General features: G+C 36.7%; 1 protein-coding gene across 7 annotated transcripts in view; it reads right to left on the bottom strand.

The window, feature by feature from the left end:
• Nucleotides 1-8,912, bottom strand: part of GRIA4 (glutamate ionotropic receptor AMPA type subunit 4) — a 380,722-nt gene extending 371,810 nt beyond the window's left edge. For 2 of the 7 annotated variants that reach the window (XM_003253075.3, XM_003253074.3), the window contains exons 1-3: nucleotides 8,461-8,816; nucleotides 7,834-8,011; nucleotides 6,494-6,652 (exon numbers count right to left, since the gene is read on the bottom strand). In XM_003253075.3, coding sequence (XP_003253123.1) covers nucleotides 6,494-6,652; nucleotides 7,834-7,921 — 247 coding nt within the window. In that variant the 5' untranslated portion in view covers nucleotides 7,922-8,011; nucleotides 8,461-8,816. Of the gene's footprint in view, nucleotides 1-6,493; nucleotides 6,653-7,833; nucleotides 8,012-8,279; nucleotides 8,411-8,460 lie in introns of those variants that run through there. The other 5 variants (XM_030829275.1, XM_030829278.1, XM_030829279.1 and 2 more) reach the window with 5 other exon arrangements.
• Nucleotides 8,913-12,779: the final 3,867 nt, after the last annotated feature.

Below are 12,779 nucleotides of genomic sequence, written 5' to 3' on the forward strand. Positions count from 1 at the left end.
GGCTTCTATGAAATTACTCTTGCCTCATTTTTCTCTGAATTCTGTGACCCCTTCTCCTCAGCCTTCTTTGTTTTACCTGTTTCCTCTCTCTTCCCCTCAAACATTGGTTCTTCCTAGGGTTTGATTCTCAGCACTCTTTGCACTGCTTCTGCTCTCTCTGGGTGATCTCATTCACTTCCAAGTCTCCGAGGCTCACTGATCATCTGTCTTCAGCTCAGACTGAACCCAAAAGCTCCAGACACACATGTCCAAATCTCTATTGCACATCCCCCTTTGTATGTATTTTTAACACCTCAAAATCAGTAAGTCCATTGTAAAGTCACTCTCCCCACTCAGATCTGCTCCTTCTGTGAGTTGCTTCTTTACTCACTATCTAAACATTTGCCCAAGCCAGAAGGCTGAAAAAACATCTTTTATTTTTACCACACTTCCCCTGCACCCTCCCACATAGACATCCAACCAATCACTAAGTTCCATCAAAAATTCTGCATTGGATCTATGTGCTTTTCTCTCTCCTCCATGCTTCCACTTTTAACTCAGTAGCCATCATTCTAAATCGTATTACTTTAAGACTCAGTCAACTGGTCTTTTTCGCCTATTTTGTCCTCTTCCAATTCATTCTCCCTCTTGCAACCTAGCCTGTTCTTTATAAAATATAAGTCTGCTAATGTCATTATTGTGTTCCAATCATTTATGGGTCCCTCTTTGTATTCAGAAGAGTGTCCTGACCATAGCGACATAACCTCCGAGATCCACAAAGTCTCACCCCTTGGCACACCTCCCCTCCTCACATTCAATGCTATTACCAGACTAAGACATGTTCAATGGCTCAAAGAAACTTGGCTGTCCCACAGCTTGGTGTCTCCTCGTGCACCACTCCTTTGACGAGGCATGCTCTCCTTCCTTGTTCTTTTTCAAATGACTCAACTAGATCTTGACACCCAGATCAGGCAATATCATCCTTAGGATGCCATGCCAAGTTTGGCGTAATTATCCTTCCCGTTTCCGTGTCCATCTCTCTCCTAGCAATGTTTCTCTGTCATAGCACTTTACCACATTGTACTGTAATCTTTACTGTAATCACTGACTTGTCTCTCTTTCCCACTGGGCTATCAGCTCCTTAAAGTCAGCAACTACTCTTATAAGTTTTTTGTGTTGCCAGCTGCTAGCATAATGTCTTGAATAGAGTTGCTCTTGATAAATATGTTTGATGAGTAAATGGATAATTCATTATCTCATCTAATGAATGAATGGATGGCTTCATTACGTAATATGACTTCAGCCTTTGCTGTATCATTCACTGTCATGTGATTCATGAATAAGTTGCCCAGAACTGTCTTGCCCTGTTTTCTTCAAAATGTTGCAATTAAATTAGAGAAAAGATAAATGGCAATTCCTTTTTCTTTCTTAATTCAGGCATGCTCAGTATAGATGTTATCTTTTTCACACTCTTATGGCCTTGGTAAAAGTACTAGGATAGTAGGTATAAGAATTAGTTCAAGCTCTGGCTTTGTAGTCTATTACTAGATAGTCTTTGGAAAGTAACTCCTTTGTACCAAAGCTGTCTTAACTAGAACATAATTACTTTCTTTTTACACTGTCTGACTGTAAGATTAGCTTGAGGTTAAATAAAATCATATATATATATGAAAAAATATAAATATATATACACACACATATAGTTTTAAAAAATCTATGGGTTGTCATAAAGTGTAAGGTGTATTGTTATTTATCCTTCATTTTAAAATCCAGAATAATAATATTACTCTAATAAGATTTTATATATATAATCATCTTATATATATATTTCCCAATGCCAGGAAGTAAATAAAATATTTCCTCCTTGAGAAATAACACTTTCCAGATTGAAAAAAATTTGTTTTTTTTTGACAGCTTTATGAAAGCTTAATCCTACGACAACTCTAAAATACATAAAATATATACAAATTATGCATCATCCTATCATTTAAGAAAGAGAAAAACTATAAGAATATGACTCATATCTTTCTCAATCTCAGGATGAAAAATTAAGGTAAGAGAGAAAAAATATAAAACTAAAGAATTATTTGAAATCAACTTAAAAGCTTGCTACTAATTCAAAATAAGAAAAGCTAATGACAGTCACATTTGAGTCACATCACTCATTTTCCTAAATATAGGCAAAAGTCAAATAGTATTTAATTCTAGTATTTCTTTACTAACAACTTTGCAAGTCAAATCATCAGAACTTTATCCTTAGCATGTTTAAGATTATTATATTAGTCCAATGTAAACTCTTAGAATGCCTTTTTAGGGCTTCATGATCCTGGAAGAGAAAACATGCAAAAATATTTAAACATAGTTGAATTAAACAAAAAATATTATATTATTTAACACACTTAAATTCAGTGAGTTTTTATTAAGTACCTACTTTATTAGTGGAAAATCCTGCAGAGCCTACTAGGTTTAGTGTCACATTTTCAATGTATTTAAATTAACTAAACAACTCTATTTTACATATACTTTTACAAGTACTTTGTAAAGTACTGCTCATTTTGGATACTTAGAGTCCACAAATAAATCGGCCACACAGAATTAATATTTAACTTAAAAAAGAAACTTTTTCATCATTACTAGGGCATACTATTGATTCTATTTGTGATTTTTACAGCTTTTCAATCCATTATCTTTTAAACAATTGAATAAAATGATTCTAGCTAGAAAAAGAGAACAAGATTAAAAAATCACTCTTTAAAACAAGAAAAATATTAATCAATTAGTCCTTTCTATCAAAGTTTAAAAAGTTTTAAACAGTCTATAAAATTCTATTATTATTTCACCAAGGTGAAAATACATGAGTACTTGATCCGTTCTATTAGTACCTCCTATTGCCATCTGAGATTTAAATTACTCATTTCAGAATCTGAATATTTATGGATTATATTGGACAGGGACTGCCTTTTTAAAGGGCTGATTCTTTTACAGGATTTCTAATGTAGCTGAATTAAACTAATAATCAAAATGACTAAAATATATTTATCTTTTGCAAAATTTGGAGATGGACTAATTTAGTATTTTTGTTATTACTTTTGGTCAAACTGAACATGTCTCATCCTCCAAACCAAAATATCTCTATCCATTAACTATTGAAAAAATAGGAGAAAACAGCCAGCTTTTGGGTTATCTCAAATGTTTTGTGATGGACATATCCAATTAAACTAGCATTTTTGTTTGCAAAGATAAGTATTTTGTTATCTACCTGTGATACAACAGTATGACATTTTAATTAAAGAAAGTTGCCTATATTAAATTTATTTTTTAAATGTCCATTCTGTCATACTTCATATTTTGGATACCTTGCAAAAAAATGTATACTTGTAATTACATTTTGAAATTTGACTACAAGGGCTATTACACTCACTTTTTTTGTTATTGTAATAGGTCATAATTTTGTATTATCTGTATTTCATATACTTTTAGTTTAATATTCATCAAAGTGTGACTTTCCAACAGTAGAATAGTTGGAATAAACTATAAGCCAAAATTGTTCCTTCCTCAGGAATGTGGGATTTATATCAAAAATTATAAGTTTAAGTTAATCAGGTTTAGACTTACGAGTATGTAAACTCTATACACAGAATAGTTTATGTTACCATAGTATTCTTAGAGCACTAATTTAGTTTTGAGGCAGATGAACCAGCATTAAATAAGCTGTTCCCTAGATAACTAACACGCTTTATTCTTTGTCTTTTTTTTTTTTTGAGTATACATTCCACAAAATAATTAAACATATACTGTTTAATGGCCCTTATTCACAGACAGACCAGATCCTTCAGTTTTACAAGGAGCCATTGTAGAAAAATCACGACTAAAATAAACTTAACCAGCCACATATTATGTCTTTATATTTAATCTAACATGACAAATTTAAAAATCCAGTCCGTAACATGGTGAGGAATAAGTTTCATGTTAATTCTCTAGAATATTAAATTTCAAGACCTATTTTTACCTTTTGTACTCAAAGGCATAGAGCTTGATAAATGAGGTTGCCTTATATTTACTGCTTACGTTTTACCTTTAATTAGATTGGAAAATCACAAGTCTGTATGCTCTGGGTCAGTCCATTCAGCAAACACCAATCACCTGACCCACACTCTGACTATTGATTTTTTCCCAAATTCTGCTTAGATTTGCCTTAAGGATTTTCAGCATACTCATTTGTCAAAATAACTTTCCTTTTCTCTGCTAGAAAATGTTTTCTCCTTATTTACAAGTTGTTTTCTTAAAAAATTTTTAAACATACGCAAAATCAATTATATGTGATTGTAACAAATATTAGATCACTAATACTGTATTATTCTTGGATTCTAAATAGACTTAAAGTTTAGTCGTGTCAATTTTCTCAATCCTTGTATGCTAAAGAATAGCATACTCTACGTTTCATATTTTTTTCTACTTTTTAATTCTGTATGCAACTTGCTAATATTTATCATGTTTACAAGTACTTTACCAGTAACACTTTATTTCACATATATTTTTATTACATAAATAAAATAATACTAGTTACAGTTATCCCAAATGAGGTCAACAAACAAAAAGGAGGAAAAGAGGATTATCCTCATATAGTTTACATTATTAGAAGTCACAATACAAACTTTAGAATATTTAAGATCTTAATTTGTAAAAATGAAACAAAATAAAGCAGATATATCTGCCACTTGTAAGGAAATCTTTCAAAATTTAATAATAATAATTAATATGTTAAAATAATTACTGTTGATAAAGTACCTTCACATGTATTTGGATCATAGATTATTTTTAAAGGTAGTAAGATTTGTATTGACAGTATCTTAGGAGAGACATGAGAAGAATATTTAAATAAACAAATAATATTTACGTATTAAAAAGAATGCTTTCCTTAGAACTACTTAGAATGCTGACATCCCTTTTAAAACTTGGAACATAAAACTAATAACTGAGAAATTTTACAAAAAGGACTACCCACAAACCTTGTTCTAATTTATGTGCACTTTTGATTAAAAATAACTCCCTTTTGCTTTAATGCAATATTGATTTTATCACCAAATATGTCAAGAGATTTTTAAAAATTAAGTAGTAACTCATAGAACCTATAGCCTTCCTGAAAAATAATATAATTATTCACTTTGCAAAAGTGACACATGCTTCAAGCTCCTCATGAAACTAAGTTCTAAAAAGAATTGACAGTTAAAGAAACACCAAAAATTAAGAAAATTTTATCATGTTATCTGCTATATGAATTAACAGCCAACACATACAAATTAAATAATTTAAGTTGATGAAACAGTTGTCCTCCAGACAAATTTTAAAACTCTGTTTTCAATTTCACTTGTTTCTTTGTTCAGCACACTTTCTTGTACTGAAATAATTTTAAATAAAAATGTTCCCAGCTTCATACGACAAAAAGACTTTACAATTCAGCTTGAACATTTTATTAACTGTGAAAACATGCAAAATTGTATGTAGAAACTATTCCTACTTCTTAAATAATCTATAGTCATTATCTGAATTTATAAATTTAGAACAGTGGTAAATTAGCATATAAATGTGAGGAGGTATTTGAAACATGCACTTCCTTCCAGAAGGAAAAAGCAATACAACTGCTATTGACTGATCATGTTTCAATGTGTTTTAAACTAACATGCACAGTTGATTGTATTTTTTTTTTACATTAAGTTATACAGTATCCTGGTGAGAGTGGAAGGAATTGTACAACTGCTTTCTTATGGCATGAGGTGAGGTCACCTGTTTAGTTTCATTGTGTGGAATAATAGATAAAGCTGGGTTGGTTGGTGAATTCAGGTGGATGGGAGCCTAATGTGATTTGGCATCGAGGTAAGGATTCATGGAGTTATATCCACAGGATATATGCATTATGTGATACTAAGAGACATTTACACCCCAGAATATAAGGGCAGGGCAGCTTCAAGTGACATCACCAGATCATCTGCAGCGTCAACCAACCGACTCAAATATATATCCTCCACACCACCACTCCCCTCTTTTTCTCACTATTAGCAAGCCTTCCGTGGCCTTCATGTTTCTTCTTTAAAAGCAAGACCTATGCTTACTCAAGTGAAAAGCACATAAGAAAAACCAAAGGAACAGAATAAAAAACTAGCTTTAGTGCAATTTTCACTAAATTGACATTCGGATGATAGGAATAACACTGAAATGTTAAAGGAGAATTTAACTTGAATGATCTAGACAGGTAATGAATAAAAGAGAAAGTCAGGAAGAAGCAAGGAGAGGGAGGAGAAGAAAGAAAAGAAAAATAAATTAAGGAAAAGAAAAGAAACCAGCTAAATATCCCTGAGATGAAGTCTTGTTTTTAACTCTGATTTGTCCTGAAACCAGATAACTGTGGGAATCTTGAAATTCTTTCTAAAAAAATTAAATAATAACAAAGAGGAAGAGGACTCCATTGCTTGGTTTTAATTCTCTTCTAATTTTTCATAATTTATGTTTTACTTACAGGCATTTGTTACAGCAAAACTGTTGGCTGTCTCAATGTTGTCCACATGAGGTACCAAATTAAAAGGAGCTTCCGACGCATTGGGGCTGGTGTTATGAAGAAAAATTGCTAATCGAAAAGCAGTGTATTCCTGATCTGTGTTTCGGATGAAGAGACCACCTATTAAAAACAGCAGGAAAAGCACACTCAGTGTTTCCTCTTGTAAACATTATACCCACCCCAAGCACAGTCAAATCTACTGCCATTCACAAGCACATACAATTAAAGAGCTATACCTGCCGCATCTAGGGAGACTGCCCTTTGTCCCTAAGGTACTTGCTTAGTATTTAGTCTTTAGAGCAGCTCAGCTTTTTCTTGTCCCAATGTGTTATGATCACAATGACCTCTGAGACCATTTAGTGAATGTTCCTTTCTCTCCCTTGCCCTCCCCCTGATTCCCAGCACACTGCTACATCAGCCACCTCAGGGCATCTCTCTCTAAGATGCATGCAGATGAGCGGAAAAGAGATTTACATTAAAATACGGAAACGAAGGGATATAGTGCCACACAGGGAAGAGGGAAATCAGAAAGAAGAAATGAACTTTATTTTCCTGCAGCTCGTGGACTCAGCCTAATTAACTCCGTTTTGTGCACAGTCCACGAGAAATGATGCAGTGTTGAGGCTGGGCTTAGCTGGAAGAAATTCAATAGCTGCGTCCCATTAAAAGACAGTAGAGGAGAATAGCAAGAAAAGCCAAGGATGGAGGGTGACCCTGGAAATAGAGTCGAGGTAGAGAAATAAGGTAAGTAAGAAAACAAAATAAAAGGGGAGAAGCTTCCAGGAAAGGGATCTAACTTTGGAATCTGCTAACTGGTAGCAAGAAGAGGCAGGGAGTGCGGGTGGAAATGTCTTTTTCCTCAAACAGTGTCTTTCTGTAACAGCAAGAAAGCTGCGGCGTCCAGAATGGGAAGAAGTGGATTTTTTTTTTCTTTTTTAAACAAACTCGACATCACATTATGCTTTAGAGAAAGGGATGAAAATAAACATCATATAAAATACAACCAAATTTCCCGAAGGTTTTCCCCCAACTTATTTCAATACTACTTAAGCGACTATAGGTAAAGGTGGAAATAGGGCTATGGGCTGAGAACGGATGGGTGGGCTGCCCTGGGTGTATTGCAAAGGAACCTGCACTAAAGAGGAAGTCTTTTTGCAAAGGAGAGAAAGGAAGAGGAGGGAAACAGAGGGGAAGGGAACTGCTCAAGGTTTCCCTGAATTGCTTATCAGCAACTCATTTAACTCACTTTCGGATATCTGCTACAACCAGCCACATGCACACCCCATCGGAGCACACCTTACCTATTTGCACGCTGCTCGGAAAGGCTCCCATGGCGAGTCCCCAAAATCCAGAAAATAACAAGACAATCTGTCTGCAAATAATCCTCATCTTCTTTTCTCCTCTCCCTGGCGCGCGCTCTCTCTCTTTCTCTCGCACTCTTCCTAAAGGCTGTTCAGAGAAGCATTGAAGACGATGGCGCTAAAATTAAAATAACCAAAAAAAAAGAAAAAAAGGAAAGAGGTTTGGGTGGTTTAAGATTATGACTATTTCCCCTTAGCAATCCATCGCGAGCCGCCAGATTTTTCCCGCAGTCTCCATAGCCCTGGGAGAGGTTTTCTGTCCGGCTGCAAATGTTGCACATGCAAAAGATGGTGGTGGAGAGTCTAGTGGCTGCTCGCAAGGATGAGACATGCGCTCTATCTTTGCCTCACTCGCACTCGCGCTCGCCCCTTGCTTTCTCACATACACACAAACACTGGCGCCGCGGCTGCCACACGCGCTCCCCAGCTCGCACCAGCCGACATCCCCCCGCAAGCCTGCACCAGCCCGGAGCATCGCTGCCCTCCTGGCGTCCCCTCCCCGAGCGCGCACTCCCTCCGCATGCCCCTCGCCCACCGCTCGGCTGGCTTCACCCCCTGGGTGCTCACCGGAGCGCCCCAGTCTCCCGGACGCTCCGGAGCCAGTCTGGTGACAGGTTTTCCCTTCTCACCACTCGCTGACTCCCTCCTCTTTTCTTCCTCTGTTCGCAGAGGGAGCGACTCTGGGGATGGGCACCCCCAGCGCCCCTCTCTTGGTTTTCCTGGCTCCTCTGCTTCTCGGCTGCGCTAGGCAGAAAATTGGCCCAAGGGCCAGGTCTGCAAGCCCCAATCGGGGGCTCCGGGGGTTAGTACTTCCCCATGCCCCCGGGCCCCTGCCGCATCCTTGCAGGTTTCGTGAGGAGGACGGGCTGTCTCCCTCTCCTACAGTGCTGGCTTCCCTCTCAGCCTAGCCCTCTTCTGCCACTGGGCTGCGCGCGGGGGACTCCGGTCCTCGCTGCAGCAAAGATTTCTCACCAGCAAACAGCCCGGGAATCTGGAAAGCCTGACAAGGGAATGGATGAGGTGAAAGGGTTCAGCGAGGGATGGGAGGAGAAAAGATAGGCAAAGGGCAGCCCTGGGCGGTTTTAAGAGGCCAGGACCAGGAGGAAAGAATTGGAGGAGGTAAGGATGGGGAAGAGAGCCAGAGAAGTTGAAACATCCTGGGAAGGGGAGGAGAGGGTAAAAGGTTATTTTAAATAACTGACGAAGTTTAGGGTACTGAACTGGATGGGGAAAAGACTGAGAAATGAAAATTGAAAGAGGCCTCTAACGTTCTCTTTGAAAGGCATGAAGCAGAGATAGGAATAAGAACTGTGTGAAGTGTAAAGTAGGAGTAGTGATTAAAGATTCGATTGCTTTCTATACAGTCACCCATTCCGGAGGACTCTTTCCTTCTGTGCTGTGGCCCACTGCAGGATCAGGAGGGACAGAGCGCAAAGGCTGATGAAGGACCAGAGGGGCAGTGCTTGGGGCGGTGGGCACAGGTGTCTGGCAGGAAGATAGTGTTTTTCGTGCACATCTCCTCTTGTCTGGGACTCTGGAATGCTCACTCTGCCCCACGCCACCTCCAGGTAGACTTAAGCACTTCATTGATGATGCCAATAGTTGTTTTGACTGGGTAGAAGTGAAAATGAATTATCCTAGAAAGTTTTGGGGTTACAGTCTCACTTGCTCTCCAGAGTCACCTTTAAGATTGTCCTTTCATCTGCCTAGCCTGGACTGAGCTTGAGCCACACTCAGAAGCGGTCACTGTGGTAGCCGTGAGTGACCGGTTTCTCATTTCCTTTGTATGGTTTGAGATTTCCTGATCTAGTTAGTAAATACAATCTCCTGTTCCAATAAACTGTGTGAGAGAATCATTAGAAGGAGAGGCTCTCCTTAAACGTTAGGGAACCTAGGGTGATGTCTGCCATTAAATTTTTAAAAGGAATATAGCAAATGCCTAGGTTTGCCTGATATAATATTTGAGAATACAATGCTTAAAGTGGAATTCTTGCAAGGGAATTACAGAAAGCCTGGTAACGGTTTTTTGAAATATACATTACCTTAACTCCTTCAAAATACTTTATTTGGTATCTCAGATTACCTGTATTTGTAGTTTGTAGATGACATTTTAAAATCCCTGCTAAAACTTGGGTGCTTTTCTATTTCCTAAGTTTTGAATTTTATTTTTAAAATTGCATATTTAAAACAAGTGTCTGCTTTCCCATTACATTTCACCACAGATTGTTATGAAAAAAAAAAAACCTAATTGTAACTGTATTTTACAAATCATACATTTGTCATGTTAGTTTGTGAAGTTTTAGTCTTGCAAGTCAAGTGAAATTTGAAGCATTTTTTCTTTTTTTATTTTTCTGTGTTAAAAAACAAGGCTGTAAATGATAGCATTCTGTTTTCTCTTGCAAAAGGATAATAGAGTATGACACATAAAATTCAAGTTAAATTAAAATTTCAAAATCCACCAAACTGTTAAACTCATCACTTGCTTGGGTAACTAGTGAAGCTCCTCCTGATCCAGAGGCAATTATTAACTTTAATTCTTCTCAAAATTGAAAGATTTCAGTTTCCATAAGATGTAATAGCATCATTGATACAGATGCAGGACAAGTTTTTTTTCCCCACTTAACTGTTATGGTAACACCTGGACTAATACAACCACAGATGACACAACTATATTTTTCCAAACTAGTAATCCAGTTGTTTTTAATTTCTATTTTCCCAAGTAGTTAAAACCTCTATTTTACTTTCTAAACCTAAACTCTCTTTATCTGTATTATATACGTATATATTTATAAATGTATGCATCAAATATATTTTCTCTGTATGATACATAGAAATATATCATATATACATATATTATATACATATATACATGTATATAGATGTACATATATGCCAAATAGTTATATATTAAGCACCTATGATGTGTATTTATTCTCCAAGTGTTTGAGATATAAAGTTGAACAAAACAAAATCCCTGATATTCTTAGAAGACTCCTAATGTTTATGAACGCTCACTAATGTGCAAGGTATTGTGCTAAAGCCATACATATATCACCTGATCTACAGAAAACTTTAGGTATCCTTGCATTTGTTAGGTAACCCAACTAAAGATTTAGATTCTTTCTCAAGGTTATATTCTTGGTAAGTGATGAAACCATAACTAAGGACGGGACTCAAGTTGTCTGATTTCAGAGACTGGGCTGTCTTCATTAAAACCTGCTGTGTTAATGAGTTTAAGGAGTGATGAGGGGTCTGGGAGCTGAAAAGCAAACTACAAGAATCCATAGCATTCAGAAAGGTAGTGTGTTCTACCTGAAAGACCTCAGGCTTTCAGACTAATAATTAGTAACTGGTTTCAGATTACAGGCCCTCAATTTCTTAGCCGTATTGCCTGGGATATATTACTTAACATTTCTTTTCTGACAAGATATATGTAAACTTTCAACACAGTTCTGGCACATAACTGGCAACTCTTGTCAATAATGAATTGCCCCCCAAAATGGGATAAAGGCTCTTACAGAGGGAGGTGCAGAGTGCCATGTGAGCAAAATAGAGTGTCTAACTCTGACTTTGAGAGAATTTAGGGAGAACTCACAGAGAGAAAAATAAAACTGAACTGAGTTGCTATGTGTTTGTAGGGATTATCAAGTGGAGAAAAATTATGTCTTTCTGGACACTGCTAAAAGCTTGGTAAAACTAGACTTTAGGTTATATGAGGGGAAGTAGTGGAAGTGCGGCTGGAATGCAAAGCAAGAGATGGCGCGGCACCATCTCACTCAGAAGCATCGTCTTCGTCTCATAGAGACAGAGAAACAATGAATGGTTATAAGCAAGGGGGCAAAATGACCAGATTTGTACTTTAGATCAGAAATCTGACGCTAGGAAACCTACCCATATTTTTTAAAATAAACCTTTCATTTGGAATAACTTTCATTTTCATAAGTGTTTCTAATTAACTACGGAGAGTTCCCCTGTACCCTTCACCCAATTTCAGTTTTCCTTAATGTTATCATCTTACATTACTCTGGTACCTTTGTCAAAAATAGGAAACTGACACAGGTATGTCACTGTTAATTAAACACCAGACTTTATTTACAGTTTTATAAGTTTTTCCATTAGAGTATTTTTCTGTGCCAGGATCTAGCTCAGGACACCTCATTATATTTAGTTGTCATAGCTCCTTGTTCTGTTTTGTGACAGTTTCATCTTCTCTGTTTTTCATATGACATCAACAGCTTGATAAATACTGGATAGGTGTTTGTAGAATGTCTCTTAATTGGGATTTGCATGATACTGTTCTCAGGATCAGATTGGCGTCATGGATTTTCAGAAACAGTACTATACAGGTGAAATGCTCTTCTCAACACATCATACAATGGAATCCATGATATCCCCTGACGTCACTGGTAACATTAACCTTCATCAGTTGGTTAAAGTGTTTTTGCACATTTTTATCCACTCTAAATTAACTGTTTGTTTGTTTGTTTTCATTCCATACTGTGTTCCTTGGAAGTGAGTAACTAAGTATATCCTACTCTGCATGAGGGGAGAGTATCTACATAAATTACTTGAAATTTTTGCATTGAAGCATTGTCTCTTCTCTCCCATTTTAAAAAAACTTAGTCATTAATTTAAATCAGTGTGGACATATGTATATTTATGTATTTATATTATTTTTTAACATTTAAGCACAGGGATATGTGTGCAGGTTTGTTATATAGGTAAAATTGAGTCATGGGGGTTTGTTGTACAGATCATTTTATCACCCAGATATTAAGCCTACTACTCATTAGTTATTTTTCCTGATCCTCTCCCTTCTCACACCCTCCACCCTCCAAAAGGCCCCAGTGTTTGTTGTTCCTCTCTGTGTGTCTATGTGTTCTCAT

The sequence above is a fragment of the Nomascus leucogenys genome, chromosome 15 (genome assembly GCF_006542625.1).
Source record: "Nomascus leucogenys isolate Asia chromosome 15, Asia_NLE_v1, whole genome shotgun sequence".
Classification (NCBI taxonomy): domain Eukaryota; kingdom Metazoa; phylum Chordata; class Mammalia; order Primates; family Hylobatidae; genus Nomascus; species Nomascus leucogenys.